The sequence below is a fragment of the Rutilus rutilus genome (genome assembly GCF_951802725.1).
Source record: "Rutilus rutilus genome assembly, chromosome: 2".
NCBI classification, from domain to species: domain Eukaryota; kingdom Metazoa; phylum Chordata; class Actinopteri; order Cypriniformes; family Leuciscidae; genus Rutilus; species Rutilus rutilus.
Genome location: NC_140210.1, coordinates 16,281,483 through 16,306,206, shown reverse-complemented (window position 1 = coordinate 16,306,206; position 24,724 = coordinate 16,281,483). Strand labels below are relative to the sequence as shown.

The 24,724-nt window shown below is 38.5% G+C and overlaps 1 protein-coding gene across 4 annotated transcripts in view; it reads right to left on the bottom strand.

The window, feature by feature from the left end:
* Window positions 1-24,724, bottom strand: part of gria2a (glutamate receptor, ionotropic, AMPA 2a) — a 40,686-nt gene that overhangs the window by 3,718 nt on the left and 12,244 nt on the right. The window contains exons 3-15 of one of the 4 annotated variants that reach the window (XM_084390066.1): window positions 16,438-16,677; window positions 13,405-13,601; window positions 13,196-13,249; window positions 12,343-12,501; window positions 11,050-11,217; window positions 10,867-10,971; window positions 8,567-8,674; window positions 8,269-8,475; window positions 6,081-6,448; window positions 5,216-5,414; window positions 4,210-4,457; window positions 1,601-1,715; window positions 376-625 (exon numbers count right to left, since the gene is read on the bottom strand). In XM_084390066.1, the coding sequence (XP_084246192.1) occupies window positions 380-625; window positions 1,601-1,715; window positions 4,210-4,457; window positions 5,216-5,414; window positions 6,081-6,448; window positions 8,269-8,475; window positions 8,567-8,674; window positions 10,867-10,971; window positions 11,050-11,217; window positions 12,343-12,501; window positions 13,196-13,249; window positions 13,405-13,601; window positions 16,438-16,677 (2,414 nt within the window). In that variant the 3' untranslated portion in view covers window positions 376-379. Of the gene's footprint in view, window positions 1-375; window positions 626-1,600; window positions 1,716-2,149; window positions 2,265-4,209; window positions 4,458-5,215; window positions 5,415-6,080; window positions 6,449-8,268; window positions 8,476-8,566; window positions 8,675-10,866; window positions 10,972-11,049; window positions 11,218-12,342; window positions 12,502-13,195; window positions 13,250-13,404; window positions 13,602-16,437; window positions 16,678-24,724 lie in introns of all 4 variants that reach the window. The other 3 variants (XM_084390064.1, XM_084390063.1, XM_084390065.1) reach the window with 3 other exon arrangements.

The window sequence follows — 24,724 nt, the reverse complement described above, 5'->3', positions numbered from 1 at the left end:
TAACGCATCCAAAGTTTAAATCGGATCTCAAAATTCCCACAAAGCCCCTGTGCGACTCCCCATAGCAAATGATGACTTGTGGTCCATCGGCTATCGTTTGTCACGTGCAGTGGAAAGGCGGCTTAAGGCTCAAAGCAAAGAGGGAAACTTACATACAACTAAATTACCGCCTAAAATTAAATCTTTCCAGTGGACCTCAGGGAAAACAAAGAAATTGGGATATGAAAACTATGATATGACCCCTTTAAATCTTTGACAAATACCATGCCTAGAGATTCGTGTAGTGGCGATGAAGCGCTAGGCATACGATTAAAAAATGACAAAAAAAAAAAAACAGTGAACAAACGACAAAAATATAACCTCTGCCATTCCTACCCCACTAGATCTTAACACTCTCCAGCCCATAAACGTTGTACCCTTCCTTATAAGTAGCAAAATTCTGAGAATTCTGCGAGGAAGAGGAGGGATTTAGAGCCTGAGTCTTGGCAACCTTCATGCGTTTGGCCTCCGCGCGAGACTTGTAGCAGAACTCCACCAGAGCGACCAGCATGGCCAACCCGAGGCCGCCCACCAGGATGTAGAAGACGCCCGCAACGTTACTCAGGCTGAGGGCGCTTGTCTTCTCCTGCAAGGGGTGAAGGACAAAGGTCAAAAATAAGGGAGAGAAAGGATGACAGTATGTCAATACTACTGATTATCACTGTATATTTAATGACTTTTAATTTTATGACACATTATAAATTTAAAGTTAACTGCTCTAAATAGACTACAAAAACAATACAATATTAAATGTGTATATGAGTGTCTTAACAGTAAATCACATAGAATACACAGACGGCTACAAAAATACAACAGGACAGTGCGGTGCAGTGTGTGCACATAAAGAAGGAAAAAAAGACGCCACCTACAGAATTGCAATTAAAGACAGCTGAAGTAAAAGGCAAATATACAAACAACATTTACAGCATTGGTGAGGGAGAAGGAGAGACCGCATGGGAAAGAGAAAGAGAGATAGGAGGGAGAAAGAAAGAGTGTAAGAAACAAAAAATAAAAAGTAACAGGACAAGTTGTCAATAAAGCACACAGAAATACAAAGGAGCACAAGGAAATTCTGAGCCTATACAGGTATGAGTTTAGTGTTTGTGTGTGAGGGGAATGTGGATCAAGTACACACAATAGTGCATATAAAATATGACTTTGCTATGTGTCTCTTGCATGCATTACTGTGTTTATATCACCCTGCTTGTATAGGCATCATTGATTGTATACACAGGTCAGGCTCTGATTCATGCGGTGGTAAATCTGTGTGGGGGACTTGCTTTGACACACACACACACACACACACACACACACACACACTCTACCATAGGCTGTAATTCTTTTTTGTACAAGCTTCCTTTCGTATCGCTCTCATACTCTTTTCCTCTCGAATACACAAAGACCCACACACTCAGTCTGTTGATGCTTGGATTTGGATCACCCAAACTGAGACAGTGTTTTCATGCACACACACATACACATTCCAGCCCTGCCAGACACACACACACACACACACACACACACTCACACACGCACACACACGCTCCCTGCATTGACTGACCTTACTTCCAGAGTCCTTGGCTCCACATTCTCCCTTATCGTACCACCATTTGTTTTTCAGCTTGTCTAAGATGCCTTGCTCACTGAGTTTCAATACTGCAAGGTTTACTGGCGTTCTTCGCGTATGGGAAATAACATAAATAACATTATCAATGTTATTTTATGTTATTGTCAGTAACATTTGCACTCGCTAACAGCGCTGGTAATGATTCAGCCCTGAGCGTGGTGGCGATCGGCAGTCTGCGCTCCATTTGGCAGTCGGCAAACGCGGCTTTGCCGTGCCAGATGTGCACAGACTCATCGCCTTGAGCAGGAAGCAGAAACAGCGCCCGTCAACAAGCCTTTTACCTCTAGGAATGTTTTTTTTTTTTTGGTAGTTTAGATTTTATTTGAGTGTAGATGTGTCTTACTGAAAGCTCTCGTTGGCTAATTGATAGTATAATCAAGAAGGTGCCTCGGCTTGTTTCCTGGGACAACTGGTTGTGCTTCTCGCTCATTTGCATTTTGTTCATTTCATTTTTTACCCATATGTCCCAAGCACGGGTCTGACCTTTGACTCCCCGCCTCCGCTGCCGCACTCTCCTTTGTCGTACCACCATTTGTTTTTCAATTTATCCAGAAGCCCCTGCTCGTTCAGTTTTAGCACTGCAAGGTTTACCGCGTTTCTTAAACAAACGATAAAACATACTTGTCAGACAGCATGAGGGGGGGGCGGGGCTGCAGCGGGCCACGCCCCCCACAAGTTGCATAGAATGAATGGAACATTGGGTTAGACAATCCATCAATCAATCAAATCAACCAACCAATCAAAATCATGTTAAACAACCCATTAAAATATAAGGTGGTCGAGCTTTAAGAGTTCTTTTTTAAACTCAAACTCTTGTGGCAGGAGGCTAGAACAGAGGAGGATCAGCAATAGTATCAGTTATTACACAACCGCACATACATATCCTCAAATCAGTTAGCAGAAAACAATTTAAGCGTTGAGGCAAACAAATCTGGTTAGATGTATCAAGAAATACAGCATGCATAGTTCAAACAGTGCATCATCAAATGCATTCATAATCAAGTTACTGTTTTCAGCCTCTGAATCATCAGCTTAAACATTCTGTAATGCTTATGGCGACCATTCAAAATTCAAGTGCCCAAACGCATGCATTGATTATTACTGCTTATCAATAATAGCTTTTGTCATAACAAAACAGTCTGGTTGCAAGAGGCCATTGCTTCAGTCATTAAGAACAGACATGCATTCAATAAAACAGATGCTAATGGCAAACATGAGTAGAAGGGGTTACAGTGAACTCAAATTAGCAAATTAGCTCTTTGGTACTAAGTGTAAATCTTGTCCCCAGTTTTTCACTACTACTACACTATGCTTTGGTTTAGAGGGGGTAGAAAGCTATTAGCAATATAGTTAATAACTATAAATAGTTCAACCGTTTGCCAATGTTTGCTTCATTGAACACATGGCAGTCGATTATCAGCAAAACAGGAGAAAACAAGGCTTCAGAAATTGTAGACTATTGGAGGGGGGGGGGGGGGGGGGGGGGCACATCTGAAACCTTCTCTTCATTTATCTACTGTGAGCTCCACGAGTAGACATTGGTAATTCCTGGAAAAGAATCACATGAGCTAATCTATTATGTTTAGGGCTGTCAAAATTATAATGGTAACACAAGCAATTAATTAAATGTTTAACGCCGTTAACGCACTTTTCATATATCAGCAAACAAACAAAATGATTGACAGGCAGAGTGTTTCGGCTTAATCACCACTCCCCTGACTCAATTGTAGAGATCAAACGATAATCGGTTTTGTCAATATTTTTTTTCCAATATTTAAGCATTTTTCTTTAATCGGATATCGGTTTTGTAATACAGGCAATGGATTTCAGTAGTTTTCAGTTTTCGTGTTCAGTAGGAACATTCTGAGTTGAATTTCAAGAAATAATTGCTTACTGCACTGTTAGTTATCAAGCTCATTAAGTATAAAATATCACATGTAAGATTAAGTCCATAAAGTACATGAAAATTGTTACATTATTTATTGCAGATATATATATAGACATATTTCCACTAATTACCACACTCAATAATTACACTTAATATTTAACTTTTCTTTTCTCAAAAAAGGAATTGAATGCGTTAACGTGTTAACTAAATTTTTTTTTTAATTAATTTAAATATATATTTTAATTATCAGACAGCCCTAATAATTTTTTATATAATCTCAATTCATTGTGCAATTTTATTATGGTGCTCACTTGCTTCCTATTAAAATCTTACAACTTGACTTGTTATTAAGCTTATGGTAAGATTTGTTCGACACTACATTATACTCCATTTTCTATGCCATCCTTGTCGAGAGCACCGGTTGCTAGGTAACCTGCTTGTCTCCTGTCAGCTAGACTTTCTAAAGCCCTCACTATCTCTCCAGTTTCCTTGGTAACTCTCTACACTGGTGTTTATGCTTAGGTTACCACTCATCCCTACACTCAGAGCTGCTATTACCTAGTTTACCTCATTTTAAAAGGGGACCCCCGGCCTACATCAGGGTAGGTGGGATACTATAACAACATGGGCCATATTGTTATACTACTCCACCCACCTTAAAGCAGATCCCTTGGGTGTAGCGATGCCGTAGCCTTTAGAGTCAAGGTTCCCGCCGACCTTCATGGTGTCGCAGGGCTTGCGCTGTTCGATGTACTCATTCATAGTGGACTCCAGAAGGTAGGCATATTTGCCTTTGGATTTCCGGACACGCAAAACGCCTTCCACTGTGTTTTTAACAAACACCGAAGGTTCTGCGCTCTTCATGTACTGCCACATCTTGTCAAAGAGAGCAATCTTGGATCTCTGGTTAAAGTAAAGACAGAGACAAAAAATAGAGACAAAGAAAAGGAAAGGTTTAGATTCAAGGTATTGAGGAAATGTCAACTTTTTCATTCTAGATCCTAATATCAAAAATAGGTCAATCAATGACATGATGTTTTTTTTTTTTTTTTGCCTTCATCTAGTAATTTATTCAAAAATACATTACAATGCAATTCATTATTTGAATGCACAACATACAATGACTTAAATACACTTCTTCAAAGATGAACATGTATTTAATATCTAAATTAAAATTCATTTTGATATTTTTAAAGGCGATTAATTCAAAAGTTATAACAAAGATAAAACAAATTCAATTCAATTTAATTTAATAAAAAATATATAAAAAAAAACTTTATTTAGTACATTGGCATAATCTTTTATTATTATTACTTAGTAAAATATTAAGCAGTTTTTCTAAAATATTTTAAATAGTCTTGACCCTCATGTGTCAAGGTCAATAAGATATCAGATAATTTGATCTTTTCATGACATGACAAGGTTAGTTCAAACCCACAAAAAAAAAAAACAATGCTATTTGTGAATTAAAATTATAATTAAAATTAAAAACGTTCTGGAAAATGATTATTTGTACACTCATATGTATCTAAGGTCTAAGGACAATGTGTTAATTTTTTTTTTTTTTACTTGATGGTTACACCACATGACATATTATCCATGGCAAGTTAGGCTGTCTGCAGCCCTAAAAAATGAATTAAAGTCCACTTTGGTTCACTCACCCTAAAGAATTCTTTGGTGGAGCCTGCATCCAATGTCCCATAGGCAATCTCGGTCTGTTTGGCCAGGTCTTCGGCACTCTCGATAGGTGACACCATCCTCTCCACAGTAAGAAAGGCAGCCAGGTTAGCCGTGTAGGAGGAGATGATGATGAGGGTGAAAAACCACCACACACCACCAACTATACGGCCAGACAAGGACCTACACACAGCAAACACAGTCAGCCACACACAAACACTCACATGCTCCACCAACAGAACCAGCATGGTGTTACTGTAATATTTCAAAAGAAAGAAAGAAAGAAAGAAAGAAAGAAAGAAAGAAAGAAAGAAAGAAAGAAAGAAAGAAAGAAAGAAAGAAAGAAAGAAAGAAAAGAAAAGAAAAGAAAAGAAAAGAAAAGAAAAGAAAAGAAAAGAAAAGAAAAGAAAAAAAGAAAGAAAGAAAGAAACCCCTTTACTTTGGAGAAAATGGGGAATATGCAGCCGAAACACGGTACCACTCCAAGAGGGCAGGAAACGGCGACCTTGTGCACTTTACTGTTCCCAGCCGGATGAGTATATGTTCACAGAAGAAATGTTCAACCAAATTTTAAACCACAACTTTGATTAAACATTTCTAATCCTGTGTTAGCTCTTTCTTCTTACCCATGGAACACTGAAGTTACTATAACTTACATATAATAATAAGATATTTTACAAGTTAAATAACATCTAGATTATTTCCAATGGAAATGGATACGAAGCAAGAACTGCAGGAGCGTGAACATACACAAACCACGGCAATGGTGGGAAAACTGTTGGTGCACAAAGACGAAAGCACACCCCACGCGCTAGCCAGCTAGCATTAGCGCTCACTGCACGCACCAACCTTGGCGAAATATCGCATCCCTGCTGCATAAAAGCGCCCAGAGAAAACCATAGACTATTAAAGATGCCAAATTCGTTGGTAGATTCGCTAGGGCCCAGCTGCCCATCCTCAAACTCTTCAGTGTGCCACTCGTAAGGGCTGAAGCGGCTAACAAGGAAGAGCACAACGCTGACTCCAATGTAGGCGAATACAATGCACATCCAGATCTCGTAGGCCAATGGGTCCAGGAAAGAGAAGACACCCGGCTTGGATTTCTGTGGTTTCTTGATCATAATGGATATGCCAAGACTCATGAAAGGTTTCGAGAAGTCGATCACCTCCTCTCTGACCAAAGTGATGGTGAGAGGAGCTACAGCTATGTCTGCTTTCTGTCAATAGTAAAAAGAAGAGGAATTGGGTAAATGAGAGACATACACACATATATAAGAGATGTACACTAACGGTCAAAATATTTGAATAATTCAAGTCCCCCTGTGGTGAAAATCAAGGTTTTAGTATTGTTTATACGACTATGTGGTGTTTTTATATGCTTTAAGACAAACCATGTGTAAATTCACATGTCAGCACCATTGTTGAGGATTTTCTCCTTCAAAGTGCGGTTTGAAATCGCCTGTGTTTCTGACGTCACAAACTACCTTGTAACCAATCTCGTCAATGAGTGGATCTCTGAGCTGATTTGAATGAGTGGAGGCGGGGCTAATTTGCATATTCATAGAACCACGTATACTAAATGAGGCAAGGGTGTAGAGTTACATTCAAGCTATTTTAAGGCATGAAGTTTTTTTTTTTTCAAGGAAAAAAATGCTTAAATATGTCATTTTAGTGATCAAAGATGAGTTTTAAGGGATAAAATGATTGACTACAGGGGGACTTTAAGAAGACTCTTTTGCTCACCATTTGATAAAAAATTCTAATTCAAATTAAAACAATATGTTTTGAAATTTAATTTATTCCTGTGATGGCAAAGATGATTTTTCAGAAGCCATTACTCCAGTCTTCAGTATCACAGTGTCCTTGAGAAATCCTAGAATTTGTGTTTCAGTAATTAATAATGGTTGTTGTTATGATCAATGTAAAAAAAAATTTTTTTTGATGCTTAAAGCGGGGCTCAGTAACTTCGGGATTTCTTCGCTGTATTCTCGCTTTTTGCTCGCAGGTTTCTCTCTAGAGCTCCCCCCACAGCTTCGGAATAGATATTTGACAACACTGTTGTAAAAACTCGTTGGCGATTCTCAGACACCAGAGGCTAGTAGATCAACGACATCAAAGCAGATGGGATATTCTTTAAAACGTCTTCTTCATTCGGGTTCGAACAGCGTGAGGGAGCGCAATAATGACGGCATTTTAGCAGATTTCTTTTGGCCGTAAAGCAATTGTTTACATCGCGAGACCTGATATCACGCGAGACTTCCTGACGCGGCGGCCACCGGCCCGCCGCCCCAAAGTTGCAAGTGCATATTTTCCGCTCACGGGCACCAGGGGGGTGCGAAACGACCACCATTCACCCCGAAATAAGTAATATAACCATTCCAATGACTCCGAAGCTGTTCAGTTAAGGTAAAAAAAGTGACTTAGTTCACCTTTAAAACTGTGATACATTTTTTCCCAGGCTTCTTCTTTAATGAATATTTTTTATTTGAAACAGAAATTCTTGGTAACATTATAAATGTCTTTACGGTCATATTTTGACTAATTTAATGCATCCTTGCTAAATAAAAGTTTTTTTTTTTTTTTATATATTACTTTCCCCAAACTTTTGAATGGCAGTATAAAATGGTTTACACAAAAATATTAGGCAGCACAACTGTTTTCAACATTGATAATGATAAAAATTGTTTCTTCAGCAGCAAATCAGCATATTAGAATGATTTCTGAAGGTGTGACACTGTGACATGTTTTAATGTGTCATGTTACACTGAAGACTGGAGTAATGATGCTAAAAATTCAGCTTTGCATCACAGGAATAAATCACATTTTAAAATATAGAAAAATAGAAACATTTTATTCTAATAATATTTCACAATATTAAATATTAAATAAATGCAGCCTTAGTAAGCAAATCCAGAAGAGACTTCTATCAAATATATATTTGGACCTTTAGTGTATGATGAAAATAACATTTTCCTGGAGCTGTTGTTCACTGTTTCTCAATAGTGCACTCGTGTGAGTGAGTGTATGCTTTACTCACCCCATACACCAGTTCCCCAACCATGCCATTCCAGATCTTGGTCTCAAAATCTCGTGCGCCATACTTTCCATCTTCTACAATCCTCAGCTGATACTTAAACCCACAATGCTTAGCAATCTCAGCAGCCAGGTCCACACAGTATCCTTCATAACGTTCATTATCGGTGAATAACTCTGCATTCTTTTTCATCATTACATATGGTGCCTCCTACAACATGCAGAGAAATATATTGACACATTTACAAAATTTAAGTGATTTCAATTGCTCTGGATATAGAATATCATGGAATATCTCTTACCAGGATTGTTGTCACAACCACAGTTTTATTCTCCATTCCCATGGTGTCGTTAGGGAAAAGGTCAGATTTCGTCACTGCCATTTTGTCCATCTCATTCCAGTAACCAATCTGAGAAAAAGTACACACTCATGAAATAGAAAGTGCGCTTTTGTTGAAAATACAAAACACAAATAATCAAATGTTTACCACGTGCTAAGAGTTAAGGTTAGGAATCAAGACCCAGACCTGTTCTAATGTTTTTGTTTTGGATATAGGGTACCGTTAGTGGCTCTTTAGTGTCTGTATTTTGCAAATGTAGACAGAAGACTGTACTAAAATATTCTGACAGTGTTTCCTACATCGCTATTCAGTGGTGGTGCTGTGGCCCGACTGAATCAACAGTGCCAAAAAACAACAACAGATATTATGTTTGAACTGGGCTGTCTGCTTGAAGTCTGACTTGAATGTGATGAAATAGAAAGACTGTTTGCAGTTAAATAAGACAAAGACCATAAATTGTCAACACACCTTTATATTGTTTTGGCCCCATCCTCACAATCAGTGTGATCTGGTTTAATAATTACTTTTATAACCAGTTCTTATAATGTATCACAAAGGCTAAAGAATAATTTCCCATCTTTCCTAAAATTCCACATACCCCTCACCCCTAATGTATTCAGAATTTTTATTAGGCCAATGGTTTCAGCTACCAATGAAAGTGTAGTACTTTCAAATTGGTTAAACACACTTAACCCATTCTGCAGAAGTCTGCCAAATCTTTTTTTTTTTTTTTTTTTTAAAGAAGTCTCTTATGCTCACTGTTACGGTGTCCAGTCTCCCTGGTTTCCCCATCTCTCAGTCACGAGCGCCCTCTCCCGAGTTCTAGCGCAGTGCATACTTCCCCATTAGTATGCATCATTTGTGCAGTTATTGCCTTCACCTGTTCTGCATCAGTGCTCATTTGCTCAGACTTTATATGCCTCGTTTACAGAGTGCTCCTTGCGAAGTATTGCCTCACTAAGTGTGCATGTCCGAGCCGTTTCTGAGTACCTTGTCTTCCTGTGTTACTGACCCTCGCTAATCTCACCTTCTCTGATTGTCTGTAGCCTGCCTCTCGACCTAGTTCCTGATCCTGACCTTGTTTCTCAGCCGCCTGCCTCGACCTCTTGCCTGTCCCTGGATACTGTTTGCTCGCCGCCTGCCCTCTACTTCCAGCCTGGTCACACTCTCCTCTCGCCGTGTCTCACTCAAGTATTCCAAAGTTTCTCATTACCTGCCTTTGTTAATAAAAGTTGTTGCATATGGATCTGCCTACTGACTCGTTACACTCACAAGGCTGCATTTATTTGATTAAAAATACAGAAAAAACTGTAATATTGTGAATTATTATAACAATTTAAATTAATTATTTTCTTTTTTTAATACATTTTAAATTGTAATTACTTTAATTCCTCTGAGGCAAAGCGGAATTTTCAACATCCATTATTACCAGTCTTCAATGGCCTATGATTATTCAGAAATCATTCATGCATTTCTCATGAAACACCGGTGCTCAAGAAACATTTCTTATTATTATGAATGTTGAATAGAAAGTTCTAAAGAAAAGCATTTATTTGAAATAGAAGTTTTTACTTTAAAAATGACAGTAAAGACTTTAAATCAATTAAATGTGTCCTTGCTGAATAATTTTCTTAAGTAAAAAACAACTTGCTGACTTCAAACTTTCGAATGGTAGTGTAGGTAAAGACACAGATAAGATGGTAGTTTGAAAAACAAACAAAAAACATTCAAATATGCGGTAACACTTTATAATAAGATTCATTAGTTAACATTAACATGAACTAACAATGAGTAATACATTTGTTACTATATTTATTAATCTTTGTTAACGTTAGTTGATAAAAATACAGCTGTTCATTGTTTGTTCATGTTAGTTCACAGTGCATTAACTAATGTTATCTAATACAACTTTTAATTTTAATAATGTATTAGTAAATGTTGAAATTAACATTAACAAAGATTAATAAATGCTGTAGAAGTGCAGTTCATCATTAGTTCATGTTAACTAATGAACCTTATTGTAATGTTACCAAATATGCTATTAAAGAGTATTGCTTGAGTTCATTTTTATTTATTTATTATATAATTATTAGGACCAGTAATTAGAACTTATTGTAGGGCGGCGGTGCAGGACTCATTATTTGGTCTCATTAAGTGCTATTGAAATCAGAATATCTTGTAAGAATTCTTCAAATTCCCATCCCTACTAGAAATAATCAAGATCATGAAAAAAGCAGAGATTTAGTTCCAGTCTGTGTTACCTTCACAGGGCCACTGTTTTTCAGCTCCATGACATTGACTGTGTAATTCACTCTTCTGCCGTACTGATCGAATTGAATATTCCCTGTTAATCCATCCACACGCACCTGAGCAAACACGCACAAATGTTAAAAGGCGTAAAGTTCTCATACACAGACAACAGGCATTGTGTTGGAAGGGCGGACCTGTTTAAGAGCACGCTCTATCTCCACTCCTTGAGCCCACGGCACCGCAGGATTGGCCAGGCAGTCTCCGTTGTTGCCACGGCGACTGATATCAATCCTTTGTTTATGCAGAAAGCGGAATGCCTCTGTCATTACTTGCACAGCATCATATGTGAGAGCGGAAGTGTACTGCAAGGTAAAGAAATATGAAGACCATAAAAATGTATTCCACAAGTCTCTTTTAGTGTTTAAAGGCCTGCCCTGATATACTTCAAGCGAAATTATAGAACTAAATGGTGTGGTGTCATTTTTAACAAAATCAGGCCAAAGCGAAGTTCGTTTAGAGTTCGTATGAAAAAAACAAGCTTGCCAAAGAGAACTTTCCGGTTTGGCTTAGCTGGTAAACATCTTCGAACTACCATTGAGTGGTGCAGGTATGACGTGAGAAGCGGTAGTCTAATTCACCGCTGCGGTTCCTTCGAGATTTTCCTATTGGGTTTTTCAATTTATGAGTAAAATAAAGCCAGTGATAAACATAACTTGACGATACTTTGACGATTTGTTCTACAACGTAAACTGCACACACTCACACCACACAAGCTGTCTTATCTAGTTACTTATTAAAAATGTACGTTTTCAAAAATGACCATAACTGCTACAAAATTCACGTTTTTGCTATGGGTGTGTGTAATTTATGTTGTAGAACAAAATGTCAAAATATCGTCAAGTTATGTTTACTAGTCTTTATTTTACACATATATCGGGAAAAAAAACATAGGAAAACTGCGAATGAACCTATTTTTTTTACAGTCTATGGAATGAACCAGCGGCGAATTAGACTTCCGGGTTCTGACGTCATACAGGCACCACTCTATTGGTCAGTGGTGATTACATAATAGATGGGTGCGCTCTGAGGCTCCGCCTTCTTTGACGTGGAAATCTTCCCCGGTTAATTATTTCTGTTTAGTCAGTCGAAGTCAGACGTCCGCAAGTAAAAACATGAATAAACTGGAGAGCCTCTTTATAGTAGAAATTAAAGTTATAATTCTAATTGAAAGAGACACTGCCACTGTTTTTTCATGTTTAATTATGTAAAGCTGCTTGCTTCTACAGAATCAGTTATATAAAGTTCTATATAAATGAACATGATGCGACTTTACTGGAGTGCGGACTACTTCGCCATGAGTATATCTGAGCCATTATGATAGATAATATAACATTAATAACAAATATAGGTTTGATGTTGACTACGTTCAAAAATGTTGTGAGCCGCATCTTTATTGCAGCATAATTTAAATATTTGCACTCCTTCACCCTGATTCTGCTATCTGCTCCAGGGTACTCCTTCTCTTCCAGTGCTTCCCAGCGCTGGTCAAATTTAGCAACAAGCGGGTCATCAAAATCCACTATCTGGAATCCAGATACATTCGCTCCTCCATACTGAATCTTGGACAAATCTCCATCCACAAAGCCCTGAAAAACACACACACACACACACACACACACACACACACACACACACACACACACACACACACACACACACACAGACACACTTTCTAATAACATAATTCAAGTTATACACGCTATTGTATTGTTAGTATCACAAACAAAAATGCTAACTCACTCATTCTCTCACACACAACATACACACAAACACACTCTGATGAATGTCATATGGATTTGGAACAAAAACCCAGCTAACAAAAATATGTTCTAAGAATGTTTTGCTAATGTTTGCAGTGATGGAAATGTTATTTCTGAATGTTCTCTGATCGATCAAAATGTCCATTTTTTTTGTGGTTATGCAATTATTAAGGGAACATTCCATTTTATCATCCTGCAAACATTTTGGGAACGTTACTTTTTAATGTTCAACAAACAAGTAGTAACATTTAAAAAATGTTAGACCGACATCCAACAAAACGTTTCGGAAGTTGTATTAACAATGTATAAATAATGTTTTTGTGCTAATGTTTTGAGAACATTATTAAAGACTAGATAAGTTTGAACAAACGTTTTATTAACGTTATTGGAAGAACGTTTCATAACTGTGAGAGAACCTTTTTCAGAGGTAGATGGTGAGTAAATGAAGACAAAATTTTCATTTTTCAACCTTTTCTTTAACTGACAGCAATAAATATACATTATATGCTTGACAACTTACAAAATTTGCAATGATGTAATGATATCCTTTCACATGTCGACCGATCGTAATGACCTGAGGGGAAGCAGGCAAAAAAAAAAGTCGTTCACAAGAGCAATTTAATTAAAGAGTCACATAATGAATGTTAAAGGTGTACGCAATACATCATTCTTTAACTACATTTCTGACCTTACACGCATATTGTAAAGTGTTTTTAGTGCGCCGTTCACCTGCTCCATAATGTCCTTGACTTTGTCCTGTTCACAGTCTAGGATGACTCTCCGCTCTTTCTTGTTCTCCAGGTCCTGAAAGAGGGAGCGATATGCCTCGTCTTTCCACTCATCCTTCAGGTTTCCAACGTTTATGGCTGTTACCTGCCATTTCCTCTCTGCTGCTGTGTCCAGCACTGCCTGCAGGGTTGACAGACCTACATAGAGAGATGCACAGCATGTGAGCATGTGAGTGCTTCAAATCAAATGTCTTCATAAAAATGTTCATCAATCTGCTCAAGCTTTAATTACCTTTCTAAAGTGCAATTGCTTTAAAACCCCACGTCTATTAGCTTCACTGTGTCTTTTTAAACGAGATTCAATCGCAATTACGGCTTACTCTCTGTTTTAACCACTGTTCTACCGTAATCAACCACCACTCCAAATTACACCCAAAGACCTTGATATCAGGTATTTTTATTGCACTAGAGGGGCCCTTGAGACACCTTTTCTCCTTCATTTATCATTTCTCCTCCCCGCTCTCTTTATTACAACATTCTCTCTTTTGGTCATTTGCTCCTTACTCCTCTTCTCTTAAGCTTTCCTCCTTCCTGCACATCTCTCCCCCTCTGCCTCTCTCTATCTCTCTCGGTTGATTTCATATCTAGGTCTTGGGGGAGAGATTTATTTCGCTGCCTCAAACCAGAGATGCAGCATATAACGGACACTCCAGTCAACGGTGAAAACATTCAGCCAACATAGTCGCAATGACAGACATTCTGACACTGCCAAAAAATGTGGGTAAGAGCTCACAGAATATGTCCAAGACTGAGTTACGATATGCAATATTTGTTAGCCTTTTTACAATACTTGTTACATAGAAATATGTATGTATTTCTCAGAAATTATTTAAAAAAGATTATATATTTTTTTCAGTCAGAAGAACCATAATTTCAACCAAACAGACAGTAATTGACTTTTAACTTATCTGGAAACCTTAACATATCTGAACATTTTAAAGCTGCAGTCCGCAGTTTTTCCTCTTTGTCGCCATCTCTGTCCGAAATCTGCAATTGCAGTTATTCGCGGAATTATCAACTTTACGTGCGTTGTGCCTCGGCATGGCACAGCGCGGATGAATCCAATGTTTTGAGACGGCTGTCAGTCACCGCGCTGGTGGTGTGGATACTGTCATTCGCAATCACAGATTCTGCTTTTTGGAAGTATGACCAACATAAGAATTTTCACTGGAAAATGTCGTCTGAACAAGTAAGTATCATCCAATTTTGTTCTGCCCAACTAAGGGGAAAAAAGCATTGCAGTAAATCGCGCCGATTAAATCTAACGATCGCTTATCATATCACGTCAAACCGTGCAAATTATACTTTGTTCTCAAATTGTTAATGTTAACAACATCAGCATTGCGTGACTACATTTAATGCCTTTCCAATATTTATCCTTGTTTTCGCATGGGCCCGGTTGCAGGCTCATTTTTTCTCCGAAGTCTTTCGCGTTTTACAGCGGGTGAATCTCCTGGTGATTGTCGTTTGAACCTTTCTGGATCCGCCATCGAATTGCTAAGTTTAATTATATGAAGTGCTGTGAGAAAAGGCTATAAATCTCCACCTCCAACATCCTCACACGCAATATAGCCTACTAGCCGGGACACCTTCTTTATGTGTACAGATGTGACGCAATGATGCAAAGACATGCTCGAATTTCCCGCGGAAATCCACCAGTACCACTGGAATTAAAAACATTATTACAAGCTTACCGTTTTAAATCGCGCTAAGGCAAGCAGATAGTGTTGAACACTGGCTGGTTATGTACTTGCTCAAAAATTTATTTTGGATAATTTTTAACCCAAAAAAGCTACTTTTTAAATTTAAAGCAGCTTTAAATTTGTGATTTCCAGGCCTGGAAAAGTCATGGTCATTTTTATAGTGAATTTAAGGTTTTCTTGCTTTGCTCTTTATGAGTGCAATATAAATAATATTGAAAAGGGCTTTATCCAGTAATAAAGCTAGATTTCAGCTGGATTCCTGTAACAACTCGAATAATTATGGAGATTTATTGGTCAAATAATTTCTGAAACATTTTAAAATATATAAAAATGCCACACACAGACATTCGTAAACACACACACACAAAAAAAAAAAAAAAACACCTTTACATCAATTAACAGAACTTAAGCAGGAAAATGGCTTTCTTCTAGAGTTGCTGTACAGCCAAAACAATCTTTCTTTGCATTAATTTCCTATTATCACTGTAAAGCTGCTTTGAAACAATCTGTAGGCCTATTGTAAAAAGCTAAATAAATAAAGGTGACTTGACATTGGAAACACTGGCACTCTCATCAGAGAAGAAAGGATTTGGGAAACTAGTCTTCAGAAAAGGTAATAAGCTAATCTTCAGGAAAATTTGCTAAATAAAAAAATGCATTAAAATTAGAGAATTGACAATGTTACTTAATTGTGAATACTAAATGCAAAAAAACAACAACAACCAAACATTGTGTCTTAATCAGCTGAGGGTGGGACAAGTGACACATGACAAGTTAAACTTGAAAATTGCTTGGATTCTATTTTTGCATTATCTATTTTTTCAGATTTCCCATAACACTACATTACACGTATTATACAATATTATCTGATTGGCTATGACTGTATCATTCTGCACAGCAGTTTTAGTTGGACAGATAAATTGCTTGTCAAGTCACATCTGGTTAGGTATAAAAGACAAAGCCTGCAAAAAAAAGTAATGAAAAAAATAAAAATAAATGACAGAAACCAGGTGTGAATAAAGCAAAAATCAGTGAGTGAGTGAATGAATGAAAAAGAGAAAGCGAGAGAGAGACTGTAATGTGCTTATCTGTAAGCACTCCCAGCTCACATGCTCTTTCTCCAAGAGGCGTTTCACCACAAAGTAATAGGACTATTGATTAAATTCTCTAGTGTATGTGTGTTGATGCGTGTGTGCAGGCAGCACTGAAAGGCCTTGCCTGAAAAAAAGATAAAGAATGCATGCATTTCTCAAAAGAGAGAGAGTGTTTACCTCTGTCGCTGTCATACAGATAGGCAAACTTCTCCCACTTGTAATACTCCACAAGGCTGATGAGAGGGCCTTTGATATCAGGCCTCATCTGCAGAACAAACTGGTTGAGTCCGTCAGCTGGAAAACTGGGCGTGATGAAGGACACGTGCAGCGTCTCGCAGAACGACGTGATGGTGTTCACCGACTTCTTGTCGTAGAAGCCAAAGATGGCATAAACTCCTCTGGAAAACTGTGAGCAAACTGAAAAAAAGAAGAAGAAAAAAACAGTAACAGCCACAAATATTTACAACACCGCTCAAAACTAGATGTACCGCATGGCGGTACAAAATATGACCGCCGCTCAGGCCTGCACTGGCTTTCCACAAAAATAAATGACGTGGAGCAATTTGGCTGTATTGCGTGTTTATGTATATACCTAAAAAAAGTAGTAGTATGTGCATGTCTGTCTGTGTGTGTGTGTATGTGTGTGTGTTTGTGTGTGCGCATGTGTGTTTGTGTGTGTGTGTGTCTGTGCATGTGGATTTGTATGTGTGTGTATGGGTGTGTGTCTGTGCGTGTGGATGTGTGTGCATACTTGCGTTTGTTTGTATTCCTGCATGTGTGTGTGTGTGACAGTATCATCCTAAACCAGCAACCCTTCGCTCAACAGCACCATCTACAGGCCGATGAGTGTACAGTCACTAAATGTGCACATAAATGAATTTATTTTATACCCCCCCATGGATGAAATTCTACGAAACTTAGCATACCCCCAGAGGATGTCAAGTTAATCATACACATGAAATATGGTGCAGTTCTGAACATCTCCACTGAAGATAGGGGCGATTAAAGCAGAATAATATTGCATTTTCATTTTTTATGGGAGGGGCGCAAATCACAAATGAGTGATTATGGGCTAGGTTGATGTGGGCCCTTAAGACCAACATACCATAAACATTTCTTCATCCTCGGTTCCACGGTTCAAGTAGTTATTTAGGAAAAACTGCATTTTTTGGGTTTGGGGGGGCCCAGCGCGGGGGGGGAGTGGCCCCCGGGGACCAAATGAAATTTTTCCGTAAAAGTCTAGTGGGGCTACATGCCCACCAAATTTCATGTTCCCCGGTGTTTCGGTGTCCCTGGTATCGTTGACGGAAAATTCAGTAGATTGACAAAAAAAAAAAAAAAAAAAACCTTTGACAATCCCTATGACCGTCATAATAAACAACGAGACACGTAGTGGAAAACAATACCACAATTCTCTCAGTTCAGTTCTCTTATTCTTAACATCATAGGAAGGGGACTATAGAGTGCCTGTAGTTCTAATGGCTGATATACTGTACTAGTCTGAGAGTATTGAGCTTAATCGCATCTGATCTGGGAATGTGTGACTGAGCATTGAAGAGAAAGAAATGGATTAGATACAAATGATGCCCACTCGGGCCAGCCGGGCTTTTTAAGCACTATAAATCTATGCAAACATGATATACACACTAACTGCCAACAACCTGAAGTATTTAGTCTTTAGTTGATACTACATTTTGACAGAAGCCACTAAATGATCTTCACTGCAACCAATAAGATAGAAATCAATTGAAGAATTAAGTGTGTTTACTTGCACTCTGAAGGTTCTGAAGCACTAAATAAATAATTCATTTTTTAACATGTCATGTAATCTTTTTAGTCCAACTGAAATCGTGTCAGTATCTTTTTAGGAAAGTCGGACTAATAGACCTATAGTATATATTGCGATTCATCCAGCATGTTAATCAGAAAAAAAAACTCTAGTGTTGTCCACAAATACTTTCAGAATATTTCGAATGCATATTTTGTCATGTATACTTGGATAGACAGATGGACACTCAAGCTGCTTGACTACAAAGAAGCCTGCTGTATGTTGAAGAAAGACAGTTGATCTAGTAGTTAAAGAAAACTAAATAAACCTGGCACATACAAATTTATCAAAATTAAACCCTGAACTGACCTAAGCATACATTCATCTAGTTCAGAGTCAGACACACTATTTAGATATTTCTGATAAAAACAAGCTACTGTATCTCAAACATAACAAGATCATACACAGCACCACAAATGTATCAGCACTGTGAACAACATAAAGACCTGAAATTTAGACATTTATACAATATCTATACAAAAAATCTAACAAAAACAATTGATATTGGTAACAAGAATACTCTCTGTAAAAAACCTTTTAGACATAGATGATTCTCTATAGTCAGATTTTATCAGCCAATGGCGTTTAACATCAATGACAAATCCTAGGTTGATGCATCTTGAGTATATGTACAATTATATGCTCAAGATTATGTCTCTTTAATATTAGCACAATAATGTACAATTAGTCATTTAATACCATCTGCGTCATTAGCGAGTGGGACATGTCCTGACCACTTTTTGCTGATTTTGAAGTTGAATTTGTACCCACCACATTTTGAAAACCATTGAAAAAAATTGAATGTGGAGGGCTTACAACGCAATGAAAAAGCAATTCGTCATTTTTAATAAATAATTAATATGTAATGCAAAATACTTTTGCACTGACCAGACAGGCCTGATCTATAAACCTTGTCACACACATATAGTTATTTAAAAAAAAAAAAAAAAATGGCTTAAGTGTGTACACAGCACCTGCACACTCTGGACTGCGTGTACACACTCTGTCACACTCTATCCATTTACACATTTAGATTAAATAATATATGCCATATATAAAATACATGCCAGAGTTACGCACACAAATTGCATTAAAATCATTATCCAGAAGTTAAAAATGATATGAATTTAAGGTATAAATATAATATTACAGATGTGCAGCTTTTGGAATATTTTTCCCATGACATGCTACATTTTAATATTTTAATAGGGAGGCAAGGAGGATTGCTTGGCTGTGAAATTTTTTATTGCTTTAAATTATGTTATTGCAGAAAACACAGTTGGTTGCTGTTGGTTTCATTAAATGTGCTAGTATAAAAAAAAACACATACAAAAAAAACAACACACAAATAGCAGTGAACTGATGCTGAACTCTGATGATGCCCTAGTATAAATTATGTTTATACTTAATATTTTTTGCTTCTAACTACCTTTTCAGCGCAGTTCTCCTTATACAAAATCAGTATGCAATATATGTTTGCCATGACAACGTCACATACTCACTGCTGCTTTGTTGTCCTATAGTAAAGGAGCTTGAATATTATATTTGGAGTTCCAATAATTTTAGGTTTCATCATGAATATTTAAAGGAAATGAAATGCCCAGCACCACCATAACACACCACTTTTTAAGATGAAATTACGCCAATAAAATCAAATTTGTATTATTTTTTTAATGGAATATTACATTATTCATTAGAAATGATTGTGCACATCATGATTATATTTTTTGTAATTCATGTTCCCCCATAATCTTTAATCAAAATAACTTTCCCTCTCTCTTGCAGCAACATCTCTTCTCTTTGACTTGTTTATTGGTGTGAGGGTGGGACAACCTGTCACTGTCGCAACTTCCGTTTCATGACAACTTTAAATACTATTTATCTGAATATTATAGGTAGTGTTTATGGTTCTCAATTTTAGAGGTGCACTGAAGGGGAAAACATATGATCATATATATATATACCGATGAGCCAAAACATTATGACCACCTGTCAAATATGCTGTTGGTCCTCTGCGTGCTGCCAAAACAGCACAGACCTGCTGAGGCATGGACTCTACAAGACCCGTGTATATTGTATATATAGGTCACTTATGCCCTATTTTGCATTTGTAATTCCATGTGTATATGTACAGTATGTGTGCTCATCGAACTATGAAACATATTCATAAACTGTGCTGCAACTTGTGCTCACACCGAGTGATCTGCAGATAATCCGCATGCAGTCAGAAAGCTAAATATGAGACTTTGATCAGCAGTCACACAGAACAGTAGAGAGCGCCTGCTGCTCCTGCTGCTGTGTCTGAGCTGGCAATGCCACACATCAGGGCTTATGGGATATGCCTGTGTGTGAACGGGGCTGCACACATATGTGCACTGGGGATTCATTTGTGTGTCAATTGCTCTAGCTGTTTAAACGTCTTGTCAGTACAGTAGGGAATTTCAGTATGGCAAATTTGTATGCCATATTCATACTGGGAATCGTGAGCAGAAAACAATTTTTTCCCAGCATATTCTTCCAGTTTAATAAAAGTTAGGATACTAAAGGATAAGTAATAAATACAAATATTTCAAACAAACAAATGTCTCTTCTACAATTTGGTTCTTCACTCATAGTAACATTTCTATTTAAAACTGTTTCATCCTGAAGAACCATTTTTTGCTAGTTTAGAGTTCTTTATTCCTGCCTTTTTTTAAATCCTTTCAAAGACTCTTATTATTGATTTTCTGGAGCTCAAACATCCAACTAAACAGACTGTAAACACTCTCAACGTACTTGATATCCTTCTTAAAATGTATAATGAATATTAGTGCTCCTGTATTGTAAAATGTTACCTGTTTTTTTTTTTTTTAACAGAACATGTGACAAGCTCTGTTCAGTTTAGGACTCTTCTCTCCTCTTTAGCAAGTAGAGATATTAAAGTTATGATTTATATTGTTCGAGTTTGCAATTATTATTTGGGTTTATGCATAAACATGCCCAGTCACAAAAAATAATGAAAGCTATCCCATGACCTTTATCCCCTTTTCCTTTTCCCCTCACATACTGTCTATTCACAAAGGCTACTTAGGACTTAATTAAACTTAATTGCTTTTACCTAAACAAATAGAAAAGACACACTGGGTGTCACTGTCACTGTCATCTGTTAGTCACCGTCTGCATTACATGTCCCATCATCCTCTCCGGCTCACACCTGCACTCACATCTGCAGAGAGAACATCTGGCCGTCCGATCGAGGAATACGTGCAAGAGTTCCTGGAGATTTCAAACCAGGTCAACTGGACAGATGACGTCCTAGCGAAAGTGTTCGGGCTTGGACTGGATGATCCTCTGCACAAGCCAGCTTCAGCCGTAAGACCAGAACCATTCGCTCAATACCTGGATCGTGTGCTGTTGTTGAGAGGATCAGCCTTCACCGTGGGTGAGGCTGAAGATATTCTGTTATATTCTATTATTACTGGATACATGATTGAGATTATGTAACGTATGTTCTGTTTAGGTTTATCGCCTAGTATCATCAGTGTTTATGGGTGTTTGCTACTTTTCCTTTGTGTGGATTTAATAAAGACTTTACTTGTTCCTTCAGCTCAACATCTGTCAGTCGTCGCTCAGCCTCCACCATGGACTTCCAGGTCTCCGGCTGCGCCTTGACCCTCCACCCCCTCTGCTTCATTGGGCGTCTCCTTTCATCTGGCTTCCACGTCGTCGTTCATCCCACACCCGTGTCTGTTCTTCCAATTATATCCCTGTGATTTAAACCCTGAGTTCTGTTCAGTTCATCGTCCGGTATCGTCAGTGTTTATGAGTGTTTGCTACTTCTCCTCCGTATGGATTTAATAAAGACTTTACTAGTTACTCATCTTTGTCATGCACTTGTATACAGCCATCCCATGAGAGAACTCAGCAACAAAACTGGAAATCTTGGGAAATTAAGTTTCTGCTAGGATTTTATTTAGAAATTTCAATATGCTTCCTACCTGACAAAAGCGCAATGCAGTGGAAAACAAGCTTACCTCTTTTCAGCTATTTCCAGGCAAATAAGTTACAAAAATAACATGATAAAATGCAACACTTGGATCTCCATGCATATAGAGTAGCTGATATGTTGTTTTGATAGCAAAAGTGCTGCTGGTCTTACGTAAAGTAAAACTGTTGCAACATTTTTCTTTGTAATTACTAAAATGGTGCTTGTTACCCCCTTGTTTCATATAGTTACAGGGTAAGTGTAACATCTGCAGGCTGTAATTTAAAGTTACCCCATTGATACCCTGATAGTTACATGGTAAGTAAAATAAAGTTCCACGGCTCTAGCGTGGTTTTTCCGTGACTGCCCAAAGCACGTGAATATAAGGCACGTGATTGGTTGTCAGTTGCTAAGCATCTAGTTGTAAAATTTGAACACTGCATCATTTCACACAGTACAAACATACCCCGGGTAAAAAGTGGTGCTAACCCCGCATCTAAATTTCAAGTGTGAAAAGCTTCTCTACCCGGGGTTAAAAGTGGTGTTTAGATCGACGATAAGGGTTAAGCGCAGTGTGAAAAGACCTTGGGTGTAAAACCTTGGCCTTGATCATTTCTCTCCTCTGAATTAGGTCCGCCTTCCCCCATTGCTGGAAATGGGTAGTTGAAAGTCCTCCTCACCCATGCACTGATTCCCAATGATGTCCTTCAACTTCAGCCTGTTCTCTGCTTGTGCCACTACTGCATCTGTTGCCTACTTGTGTCCTGAACTTGTGATGACGCCTGCACCTCTGATCTTCACCAGAATATCTGTGCATCATTACAGCCTTGCACTTCATCACTTTGAACTCTTCAACCACTGTCGATAGGGGTATCTTTCTCAACCATTCTTACAACTGTCTCTCTGTCCTGGATACACTGCTTCTGTCATTAAGAAAGGGAACATACCACTTCCTTAGGCATTTTACAGGGACTTCATAATTTGATGGTATAACCTCCCCCTGGACTTGAAGTTGGAACTTGCTAGTCATTTTCTCATTTCTGATCACCATAATTCTTGACTTCCTTGGTTTGAAATGAAAGCTTTAGTGTAAGTTCTGCCAGGAAGACTTATTACTTTCTCATCTAACCAATCATGTTCTAATACTCATAGTATAAAAGATAGGTACTTACACATGTCTGAGTTTGCAGATGCTGACACCAACATTCACCTCCATCCTCCCCACCACCACTAGGATGGTCCCTACCCATACCTCCCAGGGGGTCGGCTGCGCCCCTGCCTTCGTCTTCAGGCAGGAAATGCATATTCTGTTACCCTCGGATTGCGAGCTATGGACGCCAAAGAACTTTATAACGCAATACTTTCTGGGCTGTTAATAAATGTATGCTTTGTTGCATCATTTTGCCTCCTGAGTCTTTCTGGTAGAACTTCATTCTTGCCTTTGCTTCTCTGGTCTGCTCTTTTCCAGGACAATAGGATGATGCCCTTTGCCCATATCCTACACAATAGTTTCCATAACCTGCGGAGTAACATCGGAGATCTCTTGTATACTTTATAAGGCATACCACTGGAGCAGATGCTGATTTGGCTTTCTGTACAATTTCCTGGGTTTCTCTCCATTTTGGTTCACTGGTGTCAAACTTTTCCTCAGGGGTTTCAGTTCTGAACCCCTAAAAGTGTCATTATGAATCTCTTTAAGGAACACCCCCACAACTTCCTTAGGGCTGGTCAACCTCCCGGATCTTGCTTCTCCCAACAAAGTTTTGGTGAGCCTATATGGGTCCTTCATAAACTGAGCTCTTTTGGACTTCTCCTTTCTTAATCTCTGAGACCTTTCTAAACTTTCAGGTTACACCGTCGTCTTCACAGTCCACCGGTCAGATCTTTTATGCCCTCCTTTTCATCTGCACTTTAAAACTGCTTGTTAAGGGCCAGATTTACTAACAGCTTGCGGCAGCACAAACCCTCTTTTGATGCTAAAAAACTACTGTCAGGATTTACAAAAGAAAACATTAGCACTGAAAAGGCGTGGACACTGTTATTTTTGCGGCTGACCTTATTGCATATGCATTTGTAGGAGTTCCCTTTCAGTCGCTCACGTTCGACGTAGTCGACATTACGACTGATTGGGATCACGTTTAGGGAGCCTGTCATCTTCGAGTATTGATAAAACGAGCCAATGCACACATTGCCGTGCAAGCTTTGCATCCACGCTCCGCCCCGCAGTGCGGGTATAAATACAGAAGTGGATGCACGCACCACTTGTCTTTCGCTTCGGAGCCGATCGGTCTTCATGACGGTGTCTCTGAAAAGTGTTGATTTATTCAATGAGCGAGTGTGTCGGTGCTTCTTCTGGAAGTCTCTCCCGGTGTTGGTGTGTCTATAGTGCAAGTGCAGCGGTGGTCGCGAGCCTTCTGAGCTCTCAACTGCTGTTTTAACAGCATTCCTTTTTGTGTTTGTTTGTCTGACGGCCGTTGAGGGCGAAGAAAGTGAGTGCTTCACTGGTACAAGCTGCACCATCCCTGTCAGTGTTGCCGCGATCATTCCCCTGTGTGCTCCGGCACTGGTGAGAGTTTTTCATTTCCTGGAAGAGTAACATGGGTGCGTTTGCGTCTTTTTCAAGATGTCATTCCACCCGTGCGTTTCTTTATGCGATCGTTCCCTGTCCCCCT